The 20,011-nt window shown below is 42.5% G+C and overlaps 1 protein-coding gene across 2 annotated transcripts; it reads right to left on the bottom strand.

Moving 5' to 3' along the window:
- Window positions 1-1,610: 1,610 nt before the first annotated feature.
- khdrbs1b (KH domain containing, RNA binding, signal transduction associated 1b) lies at window positions 1,611-13,651 on the bottom strand. Of its 2 annotated transcripts, XR_009119356.2 has the most exons (11): window positions 13,337-13,651; window positions 12,188-12,312; window positions 11,384-11,500; window positions 10,992-11,138; window positions 9,014-9,135; window positions 8,715-8,925; window positions 8,479-8,546; window positions 8,126-8,184; window positions 7,872-8,052; window positions 5,990-6,063; window positions 1,611-3,667 (listed from the first exon to the last, which is right to left on the bottom strand). XR_009119356.2 is itself a non-coding variant. In XM_058047355.2 (9 exons), exons 1-9 carry the CDS (start codon window positions 13,431-13,433, stop codon window positions 7,946-7,948), a joined length of 1,053 nt encoding a protein of 350 aa, XP_057903338.2. In that variant the 5' UTR covers window positions 13,434-13,651; the 3' UTR covers window positions 6,866-7,945. The 2 variants fall into 2 exon arrangements, 1 of the variants encoding a protein (XP_057903338.2); XM_058047355.2 differs by lacking the exons at window positions 1,611-3,667; window positions 5,990-6,063 and having other exon boundaries at window positions 6,866-8,052.
- Between the last annotated feature and the right edge of the window lie 6,360 nt (window positions 13,652-20,011).

The raw sequence follows: 20,011 nt of genomic DNA, 5'->3' as shown, positions 1-20,011 counted from the left end.
ATCTTACACCTATTCAGCCTGTTCTCTATTCTTTTATTAATGTTAGAACTTGTCTTCCAACATGCAAACTCCACAAAGAGAAGGCAGAGGGTGGGATTGAACTCGGGTCTTCTAACTGTGAGGTGTGCGCGCTAACCACTTGTCCGCCGTGCAGCCCTGGGCCAGAATTCGTTATTTCTAATGATTCTGCATGGCTGTATTCATGTAAAACTGAAATGACTTTTCAAATGTTTTTTTGCTTTTCTCCTGACCTTTTGGAAGAAATTAATAATGAAAACTTGCTGTTTACCGACTCTTTACCGAATGAAATGTGTTTTCTGTAAAAAAAAAAAAGGCCCATTTTCAGAAAAAAAATTGATAAGATTTTTGTAAAAGTCCGTAAAATGTTGCCATGGTAACAAGGCTCATCATTTCCTGGGGATTTGAATAGAAATCAGCAACTTTGAGCGAAGCAATGATCCTAGAAGACCCCATGTTGCTTCATCCCAGTCCTAGATGTCTGCTCCTGAAGGACCAAGGCCACTGGTATCATATTAACTTGGTACGTGTCACCATGACAACAGCAGCACCAACATGTGACGCCGGGTGTCAACTGTCGCCAAGCTGCGGGATGCGATGTTCCTCCGATGGTGTGAAGGTGTCAGGAGCAGAAGATGCCATCCAGCTGTCCGCTCCATCTCCACTTCTCTACTTGCTTGTTTAGCACATCCACCTCCACAGCTCCAAAGATGAGGCAGCCGGGCCTGCTGTCTCTTTCACCTTACTCCTCTCCCACTTGCTGCCATGTTGGCTACGACAGGAAACAGGAAGCGTATCCAACTTTATTGATCCTACAACAAGCAACATTTACTTTATGCTCCTCCCTTGTGCCTGACACTTGATCGATTGAAGACAAAAGAAGACGGCTTGCATCACTTATCTTTCATTACATTATAGGAGATACAGGAATCATTATTCTGACAGTGTATATAACCCATGGATTGGACATTTAACACTTCAACTGCCTGCTCAGTCCAATGCTTGACTATATCTCAATGAGAGGCGTCATTTTTAGTTATGATTAATTTGGGCTGCACGGCAAAAAGTGGTTAGCGTGCAGGGCACACAGCTAGGAGACCCAATCCCACCCTCTGCCATCTCTGTGTGGAGTTTGCATGTTCTTCCCGTGCATGCGTGGGTTTTCTCCGGGTACTCCGGTTTCCTCCCACATTCCAAAAACATGCTAGGTTAATTGGCCACTCCTAATTGTCCATAGGTATGAATGTGAGTGTGAATGGTTGTTTGTCTATATGTGCCCTGTGATTGGCTAGCCACCAGTCCAGGGTGTTCCCCGCCTCTCGCCCGAAGACAGCTGAGATAGGCTCCAGGACCCCCGCGACCCTCGTGAGGAAAAAGCGGTAGAAAATGAATGAATGAATGAATGAATAACTTAACACTGCATGAAGTCAGCCATGGAGGGGAAAAAAAGCTTCTCCTCTCGTTCCGTGTGGAAGTGGTAAGTTTTTGGCTTTAGTTTGTGATTGCCTGTGATTGGCTGACCATCAGTCCAGGGTGTACCCCGCCTCTCGCCCGAAGACAGCTGGGATAGGCTACAGCACACCTGCAACCCTCGTGAGGATAAGCGGAAGAAAATGAATGAATTCTGGCCCAATTCATCTATGTTCGGTGGTCCTTGAACACACCAGTTCGAAAATGAATATTTGTAGATATTTGAAAGAATGCTCAGTTTACTTTCCAATATGTTGCTTGTACTCGCAGATAATTGGCTAATGAGGCAAGTTAAAACATGGAATTTCAGCAAAGGAAAATTTTATTTGAATTCAATTTCAGCCAACTTTTGGTTAATACATTTTTTTTAAGATGATCTCAGACAAACAATTGAGTCCTGGATGAGATGAAAGCCCCTCCTGTTGGCACTTACCAAACATGGCTTTAGTGTAGAGCAGGGGTCTCAAACTCAATTTACCTGGGGGCCACTGGAGCTCGGGTCTGGGCAAGGCTGGGCCGCATCAGGTTTTCCAAAAAAAAAAAAAAAACGAAAAATATACAAACTTTTTCAGTGCTTTGGTTCCGATTTTCTGCAATAAAAGCTCTGATAAAAGATTCCACTGTTCTCAAATATCTTCATTTTTATTTTTCTGCACAAAATAAGATGAAAAATAAATAACCAAATCAAGAATAAAGAAAATCAATTAATCAGTAATAAATATAATAAAAAAACGGCAAATAATAAAAACCTAAGAAACCACATATAGTTGGTGGGTAGACAAATTATTTTTTTCAGATTAAAATGAACAAAGCATTATTAGAGCCCTGTAGACATGACAAAACACGACTATAGTCACATTTATACTCTTTTTATTTACAACATATTGCGCAACTGCAGGGTCTTGAGACACATGCTAACTCGCAAACGAGAGAGCTAGCGACCTAAACGGTAGCCTTCAAGTTATTTCCTTTAAACTTAAATAGCCAAAAACTTACCACTTCCACACGGATAGGGAGGATAACTATTAACAGTTATTTAACCTTTAACATGAACATGAATCAAACGTAATATTTTTTTCTGGGTACATGATACCATACAGCATCCATATCAAACTTGCGCGGGCCGCACTAACATTAAACTTTCATATCAAGGCGAGGGCCTCAAACTAGTGTCCTGCGGGCCACATTTGGCCCGCGGGTCACATGTTTGATGATCAACGCCACCTTCAATCTGAGGGAAAGATCAATTAAATAAAGAAAAATCTGCAGTTCTTCATTGCCACGTGCGCTAGAGGATGTACGATTATCTCCCCCCTCCTGTTTAATAGATGCTTCTGTGAGCATGGGCATCACGCGTGGTTTATAGCCTGTGACCCACTTCTCCACTTCTTCCATGTAACCCACATCATACTTGTTTTGTGTGAGAAGTACTTGAGGAAATGTTGAGTTTGACCTCATGTATGAGCAGCATCAACGATACCAAAGGAATGAATGTTAAATGGAGTGTTTGGTCCTTTTCCCTCTACATTAGCATACTTGGAAAAGAGCAGGCCAGTGTTGGTATTGAGAAGTGTTGCACATTTGTAAGAAGGAGGGGAGGGGCGGTGGTGGTGGGGGGGGGGGGATTGGACATGCAAATGCGGTCCGGTATTAGCATGTGCGAGGCTCAGGGCAGCTGAGATGTGTGGGAATGTCTGCTGAGAGGCTGATTTGCACACCGCGGGCCTGCTGAAAGTCTCCGAGGCCGAGGTCTAATTTCACGTGGCGACGAGGCGCACCCCGACGGAATGTTAAACAATTAAACACTTGAAATTCAGAGGCGACGGCATCCTCCCCCTTCATTTGGCTAGGATAGGAATTAAAAACAATTTCACGGCTTCCCTATATAACAAGAGATCTCATTTTACACCACATCAGAGTGGAACTATTACATTTCCGACGTCTTTGGTGGCATAAACACAGAAAAAAAGAGCAGAAATAGTTCATTATTAGTCTCTAGAGGTTCCAGGATGAGCCAGCTGAGCCAGCTTTCCCCCCCTAGTCTGAGCTTGGACCCTGTCCCCGAGCTACACCAGCTGGCTCCTGTGGGTCCACTTGGCGCCCGGCCCGGACTGTCAATGGCTCCAGAACTGGGCCCTAAGCCATGGCTTTACAAGGGGCCGCCTCCTGCGACGGGAAGCTGAGGGGAAAAAAGATGAGATAGATGAGTCGGCACACAAAATCCTGATTGAATAAGTGCAATGTTGGGGGGTGGGTGGGGGTGTTTAATGCAGCGCTTTATCCCAGCAGGCAGCAGCTTTTCAACATTGGATGTGGGCGAATGTATCAGATTGGGCATTCAATCAGCTTTAAGATCATAGGTCCACATTTTAATCAGACAAAAGGGGAAATGCTGTTTTGTTGCCATGAAAACAATTCAAAAGCTAAAATCCATCACCAAGGCCTAACTTGAAATTTAATTAGAAAGGCACTTTTATATATTGTTGCACCAATATTTAATGGCATTTTCCTTCTATAAAGACTTTTTTGGATAATCCTGCTCACTAACAAACAAAATACTAATATTTTCAGTGGATAGTGCTGTATCCCAATACATCTCGATAACAGTGTTTTAGTAGGATTTTTTCTTCTTTTCTTCTTTCTATATGAACGCACATGAAATGAGTGCCAAATTCTCTTCAGGTTTCTCCTAAAAAAACACCATCAATTTCTATATAAAAAGGATATGCCAATTACTGTATTTTCTGGACTATAAGTCGCTCCGGAGTATAAGTTGCACAAAGCCAAAATGCATAATTAGGTAAAAAAAAAACATACATAAGTCGCACTGGAGTGTCGCATTTTTTATGGGTAATTTATTTTACAAACTATTTGACCAAAACAGACATTACATCCTCTTGGAAGGCAAGTTCTAACAATAAAAGAATAGAGAACAGGCTGAATAGGTGTAAGATATGCTAACACAATGCTTATTCAGCTACACAAAAAATAAACATCAACAGAAAAAGTGTCCAGTGTTTATGTAACATAAACAGTTTTTTCATTTATAAGTCGCTTTGGAGTATAAGTCGCAGGAACAGCCAACCTATGAAAAAAAGTGCGACTCATAGTCCGGAAAATACGGTAGTATAAATTCCGGGCTAATGAGCGCACTTAAGTGCCCGTGTTGTGAGATATTTACACAGAAAGACACTATAAACCTTGCAATCCTACCTACACTCGGTGTTCCCAGCGTTACTACTTAGCTGCGATGAGCAAGACCGAAGAAGACCCCCCCAAGCCCCATTGGAGTTCAATAGCTGCCGTGGTCCAAATCCTAATTCTACGCCTGATAAAATTGACTTATGATTTGTCAGATCTAAACACGATCAATGCATAAGACTTCAAAATACAATATAAATATAAGTCAAATTCACACTGTCAAAGTCAAATTGGGCGGCACGGTGGGCGAGTGGTTAGCGCGCAGACCTCACAGCTTGGAGGACCAGGGTTCGATTCCACCCTTGGCCAGCTCTGTGTGGAGTTTGCATGTTCTCCCCGTGCATGCGTGGGTTTTCTCCGGGTTTCCTCCCACATTCCAACAACATGCTAGGTTAATTGGCCACAGGTATGAATGAGTGTGAATGGTTGTTTGTCTATATGTGCCCTGGGATTGGCTGGCCGCCAGTCCAGGGTGTACCCCGCCTCTCGCGGGATAGGCTCCAGCACCTCCGCGACCCTCGTGAGGAAAAAGTGGTAGAAAATGAATGAATGAAAGTCAAATTGTGCGCAGCAACACTGTTTTCACAAATTTTCACCCTTTTGTGTCCAGCGGTTTGTGGGTAAAAGGGTCAGCTTACACAAATACCCATGGGGTATCATGTAATGACTAATAAATTTGATATTTGTATATGTAAAATATGTGTATATGTAACATATACTGGGACATGAATTCACTGGGAACCACTCACTGCTCTAATTGCAAAGATGCTCTCCCTCTAACTTTATTAAGCAAACAGTGCTCGTCTGACTCCAACTGTTCATTTAACTTTTTCCTGCCCTCCAGACAGGACATTGTGACTAATCCCTCCGACTGTTTCCATTTCTGGAATCGCCCGAGTCCCTTTTTGCTCGTCTCCCGTAAGGCGGCCTTGAGCAACGGCTGCTCATTAGTCACTTTCTCTGAGACGACCACACTGACACTGGCACAGCCGGTCTGGCTGAAGGCGTGCAGCGTTGCACACGCTTGTCAAAACGCCAGGTGACTTCGAACCAAGCGAGCGACCCATCAAGGTGCTACAGCTACAACAGGGTTACTCACACAGGAACATGTACCTGCCACAGAAAAGCCAAGAAGGGCGTGTGGTTCTGAAGCATTTAATGTGTCTCACTCATCAAACTGCTTGACTGCTTGCACTTTCAGGCATCATGATTAGAGGGAGCGTTGGTCGTGAAGATGAGGGCCTGCAAGAGCAGGCTGATAGTGGTTCTTAATGGAAAGGAAAGACGGCAGAGCACCAACCTGAGGGTCACATGGTCTCCCTCCATCGGTCTACTCTAGCGTCTCCGGGCACTCAGCGAGCAACTTAGACGAGCCTGGAGGGAGCAAAAAGTCAAAATCAATACTCGGCCTGTGGAACACTTGGGAGATACTTGAGATAAGAGAACATGCAACATGTCTACAATATGCTCATGCAACTCAAGCGATCAGCTTTGATAAACATTACACAGTACAACTAAAATGGACTCAGATTTGGCTTTGTTCATTTCAGCATGAGTTGCATTAACACTAGCCTGCTTATTATTACTACTGCTATCATATTGGAACGTTTTTTTTCTTACTTTTGAGTCTTTTTGTTGATTTTTTTTTCCTTTTAAAAATAACTTGTACGCATTTACCAGCAGGTTTAAGTCAAAGGCTACACACACTACGAAATTATACATTTAGGGTTAGGTTACCTTTACAGTGGAGTTGTCTAGGTTAAAAGCATCCTCTCCATTGCACTGCCATTACTGCCTAGACCTGAATGGTGGTTTGAATTCAGTTAATTTGCAGCGACTATAAAAGCAATTGTCATTAACGATTACGACCACAGGTAAGAGGATTGAAAAAGTCTTATACATACCCAGGCATTCAATGCTTTAGAACTCTATACACATTAGGAAGCTATCCGGGGTTATTTTAGAGGTCTTACCTCTGGGTCCTTTTTAAAAAGTATAGAAAGAGAGAGAGAGAATAAGTCGAGCTCTTTTGATAAGCCATCATTTCAGACATCATTTAGTAGAGTTAAAGGCGTCAATGCATTCATTTAAGATTTAAAATGCGCTTTTGAATGAGCAACAAAAAGAAAACCCTCTACATCTGACTGCCGACAGGAAACAAATAAAGCAAGTTAAGTTTCATTAAAAAAACACTAAGCTTTATTGACAAACTGCTGCAAAACATCTTTTGGACAGATTTAGTAACCTATTTAGGCAAGCTTACACATGTAGCATAATGCATTTTATGGAGAGGGTACAGAGACTAGTGTGAGGAATAAGTACAGTTAGGAGCTTTTAAAATATGTACAAGAGTTGGGATTGAGCTGCAGGATCCCTTCTCTATTAAAAAGAGACGACCCATGTGGAGATTTTTGTCCCAATCCTTCTTGTGCATGCAGTTTAACGACAATCAGATCACAACATGAAGACCTGAACTGTTTTTGGAAGCATAACAGGAGGCCATTGCTTTACTTGAGTCTTCGAATGTACGTTTTACATTGCAAATCAAATTGAGGATATGAGGACAGTCCATCTCAACAGTGTCTATTAGGGCTATATTTCAAAACTCTAAAAGTACAATGACAAATATTGCTGCCTAAATCTAAATGAATGTTTTAGAGCTATTTAAAACAAAGCAACACACAGAGTGAATTCCATTAACTTTATCCTTCACTTGATTTTATACTTGCTTTTTTGTTTCTATATTACAAGTTTAAAAAGGTCTTTTATTCAACTATATTAACAGAATTTTGAAATGTAGCCTAAATGGGAATCTGCAACTGAACCTCGACAGATTCTTTATTTAAAAAAACAATTAAAATGGATTCTTTAAGACAGGTGGAGTACGAACCACTATTTCAACTTGAAATTACTATTACAAAACAGTCTTTTAAAAAACAATGCCAAGAAAGCCAGAGGGGTGGAAATGGTCAGAAAAACAGAAATACAAGGAAAAAACAAAACAAAAGAAAAACCCTCTAACAGCCACTTTGGTTGCTTGTGTGTAAGTTGTGTGTGTTTTAGGTGTGCGGTAGGTTGGGTATGGTCAAATCACAAACAGAATTTCAGTCCCCAATCTTGTAGGAAGTCCAATGTTAAAAATAAAAACCAAAAAAGAAACCAAAGCCAAAACGGACAATTACTTGTGTCGGGCTGCTTAAAGCGACAGCTGCCACGGACGACAGGTAACACTGTAAGGGGGGGGGCAGGGCTCGCTTCAGTACGCTCGGTATGGGTGATCCCTGTAAGGCGTCTTGGCACCTCTGGCGGAGGGCGGGGCTTTGCCTGGAACTGCTCGCTGTGTCCCATTCCAATTATCCTGGCCTGAAGAGCACAAATATAAATCACAATTGTATCAATGCTAATGTTGGTTCCAATTATAGTATGCATTTCTTACCGTAAGTTTCATATGACTGTCCAGACTCTCCGTGTCCGTAGTCGTAGTATTCTGGCTCTCTGGTGGGCCAACATTGGGTGGAGGAAGGGGGAAAAAAACAGACTTTAATCTCAGGCAAACATCAAGTACCCATTGAGTGAAATGTCTAGAGGGGTGCTAATTGGCTTCCGTGAGCGAGATCAAAGCTCCCGAACACAGCCAAGTACCATCCAGGCTGGTTTGGTGCAGAATTGATAAAAAAAAATGTATGCTGGTCTTGGAACCTATTTCAAGTGAAGGTAGAAGGTGAAAAAGCAGAGGCAGGAGAGGGAGAGATAGAGATAGGCAGAGAGAGAGAGACGTGAGTCACTCACGTCTGCTGCTGACTGTAATAGCTGTCGTACGACTCGTAGGCCGCCCCGTCGTAGCTCTCGTCGTATCCCTGGAGAGGGGAAGGAGCAAGAGGGAGGGTCTTGTTAGTGAGTCATGGATGCCAAGACATCCTTGCTGCCAGCACCGGACTGAAGCAATCATCAGTTTTCGGTATTTAAATACAAGTTGTATTAAAAAAAAAAACTAAATAACACAGTACAGGCTTGACAATACTTACATATTCTTCATAGCTCTCGGCGGCTGCCGGATTGTGCTGGTGGGTTTGCATTCTCTGGAGGGGACCGGCAGCCGGTGGTCTGGCACGGGCTCCTGCAACTCCCCTGGCAGATGCAGCGCCAGGCCTTCCACGGCCCGACATGACGCCCCTCATTGCACTGCCTCTGACTCCCAGAGCAGCAATAGCTCCACGTGGCGGCATTCCCCTTCCCCTAGGAAACAGGTCAGGAGAGCATCATTGGTTATAGTGCCAAGAAACACCGTCATCGTGTCACCTGCAGTGCACATGTATAACCTTACCTGTGCAGTCCTGGGGGGCCGCCCCGTCCCCGCACTCCTCTCCCTCTGCCTCCATGCTCCTGGCCGCCATTCAGATAGCTCATCTCCATGAATTGCTCTTGGCAGATATCATCTGTCACATCCTGTGTGTCGAGCAGTAGTAAACGACAAGAGTCATGCAGGGGAGACAGCGACCAACTACAAAGAAAGCCTGTGTAAACCCAAAGTATTGGGCATCTATGAAAATATGTATAATAAAGCTCCACCAATTCATAAACTAAGGAAAATAAATGAATTTAAAAAACAGTTGCGTTGTTTTCAGTAGTTCTGTGTAATCCTGCAAACTAAAACAAATGTGCAAAGACAACAAAGCTTCAGTGGCAAAATAAAGCCCTCCCTGTGTGGCCACATGAACAAAATACGTTATTCATTTCGCGCACATAAAAAAAAAGTTGTGAGTGGATTAGCAAGGCCGCTTTCCAGAGCAGCACAAATCCCGCAACACAATCCGCCATTTTCCTGTGGGGAGCAATTTAGAGTGCTGCCCTGTGACCCAATCAATTCTTCTCATGCACCCGACCTACGCGTAAAATGGAGACAGAGCTCTAATGACTATGAAAAAGACAAGGCATACTGAAATATGTGGCGCAGGTGGCAGCTTTCAATTACTTACAGCATGAGCCATATGACTGATACCAAATTCATCTATGGCGACATTCAGTGTCACTACGCCGGCATCTAAAAGGTTGACAGGTCTTTACACTCTCAAGGTGTTGCGTGAGAGTGGTGAACACTCTGTGGAAATTATCATATAAACGGTGCTGTGTCACCAAAAACGACCTGCAGACACATGATTGAAGGGCCATGCTTTGTTTCTTCCATTGCCTTTCCGTTCGGCTACACCGCAAAATTTCCAGCATGGAGGCGAGCAGACAAACATTTACCCCATTGAAGAATTAAAAACAACTACAAAACACCACAAATGCATTAAATCATGTCTAGAATACAAATTAAAGTCATAAAACATAAATTACAGCCATCTGGCATCTTTTCTCAAGACAGGTTCATCTCCTCCCTCTTCAGAATACTGCACCCTAATGAAAAATGTGAGGCCTTCCGCAAACATCACAGTGGAACACTGTCAGAGAACTGGTAGCAAGAGCTCAAAGCAGATCAAGAACCTCAGCATAAAACCCATCCAGCAAGTGCAGGCAGCACAGCATGTGCTTAAAATCACAGCTGTCTACGAGTTAAACAATTCTACTCGACTAGACGAGACGAGACCTGACGATACACAAACAGTGCCACCATTATTTCACACTGCTATTCTAGTGGGGGAATGGACTTTGTTGTTACATGCAGTGCTGAATCAACATTTGTACGGGAAGCGACATTCAACACGACAGACACAGTCGTATTTTAAAAACAGCCTGCGGGTTCAATCCTGATATTGTCATCTTGCCAGGCTTGAGTTAAGCAGTAGGCTCTTAATGTTTACAGGCTACCACAACTTTCTGCAACAGTGAATTTTCAGAAGAAAAACCACAGTCAAGGTCTAAAAAAGACAATCTGTGTGCGTTAACATTTTCGTCTGATAAGTATAAATAGAAACAAATGACAGGACTGTGACTTTGTGCGAGAACAAACTCAAGGCATGAGGCGTGCGCTGTTTGTTATCACACTCCAAAGTTTGAACACATTTTCTTGAAATTTCTCACACAGGAGCTTTAGACAAATCGTCATTAAATTTTACAGTAGCACACACCTTTAGGCAACTCACAAGTATGTGGATAAACACATGGCCGCCATCAAGCAGTGGCATCTAGCCTACATAGCAACCATTATCTGCAAGTCATTGTCTATTTTACTAATGCTTACACAGGAGTATGTGCGTTACATGTTAGATGTATACCCAAGTATTTTTGGCACAACCCATAGGGGGTGCCAGATATGTCATTTACAGTCATGCATTCAAATTGAAACACTTAGCACAACTCACAGGGAACAAGAACTTCTTCACTTCTTCCATTGCATGGCCCATACGCAGGTAGGCATCAGGCACGGGGGCAAACACCTCCACAAACACATGCAGCTCCATCGACAGGTGGGCATACTTTGGCTCGCCGCCATTCCTTAGCTCCTCCTCCTTTAAACACAGATAATGTTCACTTTGAAACATTTGCACACATTTATTTCAGATGGCATCTGCAAAGGCCTGATAACTGCCTATATTGGTGCACAAGACAGATGTACAGTGACCTAAGCTTTGCTATTGGGCTTACACATGGACCAGATGTTTAATGGCTATAGGAAACCCCGCCCACAGGGGTCGAGGTGTGAAAAATGACAGTTGTATTTGCTGTTGTTATTACTATTGTGATTGTAATATACCTTTGCTTTGTCTCTCATTGAGCCTTTGCCCAACACAGAGATCTTTGCTCCGGTCTCCTCCTGCAGTCGTTTTATGGTGTTGCCTTGAGGTCCCAGAATCTTGCCCACAAAGTTGAACTTGATAAACACAAACAAAGACAGGATAAGTCTGACTGGCAGTGAAATCAAGAGGCAGGAGAGCTGAGTAGCAATCACTGTCAAGGGTCTTGTTGCGCACCCTGCAGCTTTTAAGTAGCATATTGACCCAGGGAGAGGTCGATAGGAGCCCCCGGGGGTTGTAATGCAGTCAGTGACCGGTCGCAATAATCATCCGAGTGCTGAGCAACATGTGATTAAAAAGTGTCAATCTCCACCTGCGCTAGCTTTGAACTAGCTGATTGCTGAGGCTGTCAAATAAAATCTGTGCGTGTCGCATGGGAAAAAAAAAATAATTACTGGGCCTATTGCAGTCAATCGTCTTCCAGAAATGCAAACATAACATAAAAGCAGTGTCAAGTTTCAGCATCCGTGGTTACACAACAAATACATAATCGGTGTTTAGTGTCTCCAGACTGAAGGGAGGACATGAGGACTATGAGTCTTGGTGTAACACAAAGGTGTGCAAGTAGCCAAACAGTCTTTTTCTTCTTCACCAAAGTTGTTCTAAAACACGTCATAGCGCTCTCTAATCACGCTCTGGAGCTTTACGATCAAGGTTAAGATGACAAATTTGAGACTCCAACTAACCTGGCAGCTGAGTGTAAGTGAAACTCGCCAGCTAGATAAATTAAGTCACAACAGGCAATAAAAGAACAGAAGACATACCCTGGGGTACTGTGTGACAGGTATGAGGATGCGCTCCTTAAGTTTCATGTTCTTTGTTGCGAAAATATCCAAGTACATGTCAGACTCATCCTTCTTGGGTTCACCTTTTTGGATCCTGTCAATTTCTGGGAGGGGGGGAGAGGTATGATTACAAACAAAGGCAGTCGAATCACAAAATACGTATTATGAACATTTGCTAAGGTTTCTCACAACCGTTGAGACTCAAAACAATGCCAGGACTCGAAATGGGGCAAAGAGCAAGTTATTTACGTCACAAATTGTCAGCCAATGCACGGGGTGGGGAGAACATTTCCGGGATTGCAAATACGTTGAGGTGTAGGGGTGGCTGCCTGTCCATGAAAGCTCACCTCAAAGGCGATTCTAGACATTGGACTAGTCACCAGAAATTGACATGCACAACTTTTGCCTTTATCTTTTAGCGGTGTCAGAAAAATACTTAGGGGTAGCAGAATCAGATAGTATCAACATCTAGATATGCAAATGTTAAATACGCGCCAAAAATTAAAGTAAAACAGATTTTACGATGGCATAAATTTGCTCCATTGCTCTCGTTGGGTGTCGCAGAGGTTTTTTTAATTCGTATATTCCAATGAAACAATTCCAATTTCTTCCTGTCACTACCTTAATGCTACTACTGAGTACGACTTTCCATATAATTAGGCGTAGAATTGTAAGCGTTTAAGGGCATGGCTGTGATCGAGTCTGGCTGAAAACAGGAAGCAAGAGTGCTCCACACCCTATGGACTCCGGGCAATAGAGCCTTCACGCAACGCAATACTGCTCAGTATTCACAATTTGAGCTCACTGAGTACGGCCATTAAACCAAAAGACTCGAAAGTCACCGCGTGTGGCTTACTCGTGTACATTTTGGGGTGAATACGCAAAATATAAGTGACAAAAATTGAGAAAACACGACTGAAAACGAACCCGTGTTACGAAATGTGCAAGAAGTGATCATACAAATAAAGTTTTTTCCCCACAAAAAAAAGTGTTGCCGTAATGGCCACCTAACTTCAAAGAAGAACGCACGTGAATAGTTGTAACATGGCGCTCAACTGATTTTTCATACACGTAGCGACACTTAAAACGGCACAAAAAGGCTCACAAACACACCGAAGTCCCTTTTACCTGCATTTAAAAGTTTCATGGCATGTGTGAACGACGAGTCCAGGCTGTCCTTTTCCGCCAGCAGCTCGGGGAGATATTTGTTGTCGCCGGTCTCCATTTTGTGTTCAGAGATAAGGGAAGGATTCACTTCGAGTTAAAAAAAAATCCAACAGTGACGGTTGAAAAAGTAGTCCAGGAATGTAACTAAAGATTTACTCTCAACCGTGTCCGCTACTTTTTGGACGCCGTACTTTGGTTACTCGTCTTCCGTCCGGTGTGTCTTCTCCGACTGGAATGAGAGTAAAAGCACTCAGTTGGCTTACTCCAAAGGGCGGAAGTGACGTTAGTGTGACTCACCACCCAAGCAACGCCTCCTGCTGTTTCCTGGAGTCTTCATTTTTAAATATAAAGCCTAAAATACTATTGTAGCCTCGAAAAATATAATTTTACAAGGTACGGATTGTCGTAAACGAGAATGAATGTGAGAACTAAAAATATAATTATTGTTGACGTTTAAACACATTCAAGTTTGTTTAACGTTATAGTTTTACTTGTAATGGCAATTTGATAATACAGGGTGCACTGCGCACAAAAGGGTGAAAATAGCTATTGACAATTTGTCTATTGCATGACTTGAAAAGGCAAACCATAGCCGTATTGTGTCTAATTCATTTCAAATGCGTAATTTGACGGTAAGAGGAATACAGTGCTTTGAACATAAAGGAAGTTTTATTCCAGGCTCTTTACTGCCCCTCAGTGGCAGTGTTGATCATAACAGTGTGCTCCATCAAACTCAAATTGGGTCCATCACAGGGAGCCCTTTCTCAGTCCACACTCGCCCTTTTCCTCTCCACTAATATCGATTCCACACACTTAGTGAAAAGAGTGAGGGGCATGTCTGGAGCGGACCTTTCAGGGATTGATTTCTCTGGTCTGGATGCTCGTAATGAACCTGTCACGCCGTTGAGTGGCGCACACGAGAGGTCAGATGTTCAGCTTGACCTAATGCATACAAAGTGAGCGCAGGCCATTGCTCATGTATTGTGTGTTTGCAGAGATATACAGTAGCATCTGGGCCGGCAGAGGCTGTATGAAGCGGCCGTAAAACCAGCAGGCCATTTGTCAGCATGCCGCTTGAGAGAAACCATTACAATTAACCGCAGGTGCATCCAGGCGTGCATCTGCTCACAACAAATGAGCTTCAAAATATGTTTGCAACAAACACGTATGACAGGCTGGAGACCGGCTCGAGCTAGCAAGCGACACAGAGCGTAATCTATCTATGACCTGTTATTAGTATCAGATGGCTTGCAGGGCTGTCCCGACTCGTCCTGTCCATGACAGAATGTTTAGCCTGTGAGCTGAATCTCAAATGGGCTCATAAAAGGAAGAGTTACTCCTTGTGTCAGGTGGAGGCACTCCAATTTGTTACATTGTGCACTCGCTCGGCTGCTTAGGTGGACTCGTGAGGTTAGCGGGTGCAGATGGAAGGTGGGTGTAATGGAAAATGATTATTATTATAGGATTCCTTATTCATGAATGGGACATTGTCTTAGTTAGAGCATAGAAAACTGTTTACAATCCTCTAAGTAGGCTTTTTAACATGAATAGAGCCCCGTAGACATGAAATAACAACCCTATAGTCACCTTTACACTCCTATTACCCAATACAGTAGACATAAAATCTTGAACCGGTCATGATGTGCTATTTATATCACTATATTGACAGTTACTATGGTAACCATTATGCCATTGGATGGTCATATCACCTTGTACTTTGGTACGAGGTGCATTATTAAAAAAAACTGTATTATGGAAAGCAGGAAGTGAACAAATGTAACAGTTACTGATTGTAAAAGTACCAGACGGAGGGGTAGAATTTAATAAACTTTGCTTCTTCCTACTCCTTTTGGACATGTGGAACCGTGAACTGATTATGGGATGCACTCAATTGTAATCTGATGCATGTTCAAATGAAATAAAACCATTACCATTACCATAAAATATCAGCCATTTAAGACATAAATAAGACTGGTGTGTATGTGTGTTGCTGTAAATGTGTTCCAGTGTTAGAGCGGGCTAAGTGGGGGGCAGACAGGAAGTGACATAGGGGGTTCATAGTTGAGGTTTTGCTTGCCTCTTCTGAATGCCTTATATTTTAGCTGATTTTAGCATTATTATACTTGCAAATGCTTTATAAAAATATGTATAATTAGCATAAATATGCATATATTTCACCAATAATACTTCATATTCAGCCCCGACACAGCATGGTTTACTGAAACCGTGATGGAGTGAAGTCGTGAAATTCAAGCGCAAAGTTATTACTTTATTAAACTATGCTGAAAAAAGAACTAAATTCAAATATTAAATATATAAAATATACATAAAATATCAGTCATTTAAGACATAAATAAGACTGGTGTGTATGTGTGTTGCTGTAAATGTGTTTCAGTGTTAGGGGGGCCTTACTGCGGGGCAGACAGGAAGTGACATAGGGGGTTCATAGTTGAGTTTTAGCTTGCCTCTTCTGAATGCCTTATATTTTAGTTGATTTTAGCATTATTATACTTGCAAATGCTTTATAAAAATATGTAAAATTAGCATAAATATGCATATATTTCACCAATAATACTTCAATACTTCAGCCCCGACACAGCATGGTTTACTCAAACCATGATGGAGTGAAGTCGTGAAATTCAAGCGCAAAGTTACTACTTTATTAAACTATGCTGAAAAAAGAACTAAATTCAGATAAATCACAAAAGCCCCAAAATTTAAATCCTGAAATATGTCAACATGGATCATTTTATGAATTTGTCATCTTGTGTGTGTGTGTGTGGGCACACACATGCAGCATCACAACATTCCTGTAAAATACAACAAGCGGGGGTTGGGGGCACATTCTTCCCTCGCTGTAAGACATTCACGACTGATTTATGATGCGTGTCCACGTTCATTGCGCCCAAATGAAAAGCCAATAAGGCGTTTATTGATACATATATAAATATATATATCCTCACATAACACCCTGTAGCTTGTTAGGGTTTTATAACCGTGGTCGGCGTTAGGAAATAGCTCAGGAGGCGTTTTGCATTCAAGCATATCAGTAAGCAAGTGACTGTGAAGAAGGCTCTACATATATTTGGAATTCTATCAGAAATACTTTATCATGTACGTTTTTGTATATGTACTCGCATGGAGCATGCCGTTTTGTGTATGTGTGTAGCTTTAATGCAAATGAGTTGTGTTTGTGCGACATACATATATCAACAACAACGTAACACAAAGGAGTTAGAGACACATGCCATCATAGCTACGTGCGTTACAGTTCTAACATTACATTTTTAAAGCAACATTATGCTAGGTTAGCCTATTCATTCATTCAGTCATTTTCTACCGCTTATCCTCACGAGGGTTGCGGAGGTGCTGGAGCCTATCCCAGCTGACTTCGGGCGAGAGGCGGGGTACACCCTGGACTGGTGGCCAGCCAATCACAGGGCACATACAGACAAACAACCATTCACACTCACATTCATACCTATGGACAATTTGGAGTGGCCAATTAACCTAGCATGTTTTTGGAATGTGGGAGGAAACCGGAGTACCCGGAGAAAACCCACGCATGCACGGGGAGAACATGCAAACTCCACACTGAGATGGCTGAGGGTGGGATTGAACTCCGGCCTCCGGTCTCTGCGCGCTAACCACTTCACCGCCGTGCAGCCCTGTTAGCCTATTCAATGAACAATAAAAACTGATCAAACTACCAGCTTCTACATCTGATGGATAGATTATTTTAAGATGCGTGGTAAAGCCTGCTTGAGGTGTTGTCCATGAAGAAGGTTTTTCCTTCATTTCCTGTCGACGTGTGACTCAATTCCTGCTTGTGCTTGAAATGTCATTCTGTCTATTTTTGCAGAATGATGAGAAAAACAATCTTATTTCCACCCCCTGTACTTACAAATGCATTAAAGCCTGTAAAAAGGTGGAGATCGGAGGCCTTTGTGGCGTGTTTAAAAGACACGTCAGGTTTCTCTATCCTCGTTTCACCTGCTGGATTTACAAAAATACTGTCGTGCCTCATCCCATATTGCTTTCCTTAATGGCGGCAAATGATATACATCCCTTCATAGAGCCTCTTCAAAGCTGTTTTGCTCTTAAGCTACAAAAGCAGGGGGTAGATATACTGTACAGCCTTTGCTTTGATCAACCTCCGGTATGACTGGCTCTAGGAAAAGGACGCACGCTCCCGACACCGGTTCTCATAATAATAATTCCAACAGGAAACCACAGAAAAGCATCATTACCCTCCACTATGAACAAACTCCCAGATATGCAATTTACCACCTCTTTGCTCCATAGCATATTTATAGGAATCTGTAATTCCATTTTCCTGTTCATTTAAGAGCAATATCCAAGTGTGGTCTGACTCAGCTTTTTGCAGTATAGCAAAGCATCTCAACATCAACATCAGCGTGGCAATGATAAAGCCGAGCTAATGTACACATACAGTACGAGAAGGTAAATGTGTAGATTTAGCACTAAGCATTTAAATATGAACTCTATGTCAGTATACATGCATCAGGAACATACTACATATGTCTTACAACCCAAGTAAGACATCATTGCATTACTTTTGTGGATTATTTTCAGTTATTGTGTTTACGAGCAAGCACACCATTAATTATGGGACTCATCTATGTTGCATAACCATTGCTTGTGCATGACTGTGTACTTTTGAGTACTAAAACTTAAATTATTGTTATTTATTCTAAATTATTTAAATGATTTGGACAAATGACTGTTTACGCTGTACATTGTTCATATTTATTATTTATTATTTATTATTTATTATTTATTATTTATTATTTATTATTTATTATTTATTATTTATTATTTATTATTTATTATTTATTATTTATTATTTATTATTTATTATTTATTATTTATTATTTATTATTTATTATTTATTATTACACGGGAGCCAGGCAACTACATTTCGTTGGCAATTTCACTGCTGTCTTATTGTGCAATGACAATAAAAAAAGTGTCTATGTTTATGTCTATTACCATTAATAACCGGCGGGAGGAGCGATCAGAACACGTCAAGGTTGCGGCGTAAGATCTGCAGAATGAGAGTCGAGAGCGCTAGCCATCGAGCTAAAAGCTCAAGCTGTATACTCGATGTCCAGCGGCATCAGAGCGTGAGGTTTACCAGAGTACCGTCACACAACGGCGCTAGCTGGCGTCCGTTGCCCAAGCACATGACTATCCATCACAAACCCTGAGGTGTTTTTGTCTTTTCACACAGCAGGAATCCCTCCTCTTTTCCTGTCTTTCAGGATAATCAGGCTGGCTGTCGGGTCCTGCTCACGTCCGGGTTATAAGGTCCTTCGCCGAGTGTCGAGTCCAATTTGTCTTTGTTGGCCTTTGAGTAAAAGTATGCAGAAGCACCAACCCTGTGGAAACAGACTTTTTTGGGGAGGGGGGGTCACACAAAAGACAAGGTTAGGCCTCTTGACTTGGACAACACAGAATCCAGACAGGTGGTCTGATGAGGTGTGATGTGGCCTGGAGTCTGCATTCTAAATGGACCTGCCTCGGGAAGCTGGAGCAGGAGCATGGTGTTATTTGGGAGCGGGACGTTTTGAGTCGCATGGAAGAATCCAGATTCGTGTAGGTATGCTGAAGCTAGCCTAGCTGGCTTTGACTGGTCACTGGTCATAAGCAAGCATTGACACTCCCATTCATACTCATGGAATATTTACAGTGAGAGAGAGAGCGAGAGAGGCAGGAAGGACTTTGATATTAGTAGAGACTTGACATTCACTCATTCATTCATTTTCTACCGCTTATCCTCACAAGGGTCGCGGGGGGAATGCTGGAGCCTATCCCAGCTGTCTTCAGGCAAGAGGCGGGGTACACCCTGGACTGGTCACCAGCCAATCACAAGGCACATATAGACAAACAACCATTCACACTCACATTCATACCTATGGACAATTTGGAGCCAATTAACTTAGCATGTTTTTGGAGTACCCGGAGAAAACTCACGCATGCACGGGGAGAACATGCAAACTCCACACAGAGATGGCCAAGAGTGGAATCGAACCCTGGTCCTCCTAACTGTGAGGTCTGCACGCTAACCACTAGCCCGCCGTGTCACCCAATTAGACTTTGACAGTGTGAATTTGACTTATATTTATTGATATTGCATTTTGAAGTCTTATGCATTGATGGTGTTTAGATCCGACAAATCATAAGTCAATTTTATCAAGCGTAGAATTAGGATTTGGACCACGGCAGCTATTGAACTCCAATGGGTCTTGGGGGGTCTTCTGTCTTGCTCATGGCAGCTAAGGAGTAACGCTGGGAACACCGAGTGTAGGTAGGATTGCAAGGTTTATAGTGTCTTTCTGTGTAAATATCTCACAACATGGGCACTTAAGTGTAGCTCATTAGTCCATTAGTCCAATTCCTCATTAGGCATTTATACTACTGTAATTTCCGGACTATAAGTCTCACTTTTTTCATAGGTTGGCTGCAATTTGGAGTCGCCAAATTTAATAACCTAGCATGTTTTTGGAATGTGGGAAGAAACCGGAGTACCCAGAGATAACCCAAGCATGCACGGTGGGATTGGACTCGGGTCTCCTAGCTGTGAGGTCTGCGCGCTAACCACTCGACAGCCGT

This window comes from Doryrhamphus excisus, linkage group LG7 (genome assembly GCF_037039965.1).
Source record: "Doryrhamphus excisus strain RoL-2023G ecotype Guam linkage group LG7, RoL_Dexc_Guam_v1.1, whole genome shotgun sequence".
NCBI lineage: Eukaryota > Metazoa > Chordata > Actinopteri > Syngnathiformes > Syngnathidae > Doryrhamphus > Doryrhamphus excisus.
The sequence above is the reverse complement of the archived record's forward strand: the minus strand, read 5'-3'. Positions and strand labels throughout refer to the sequence as shown.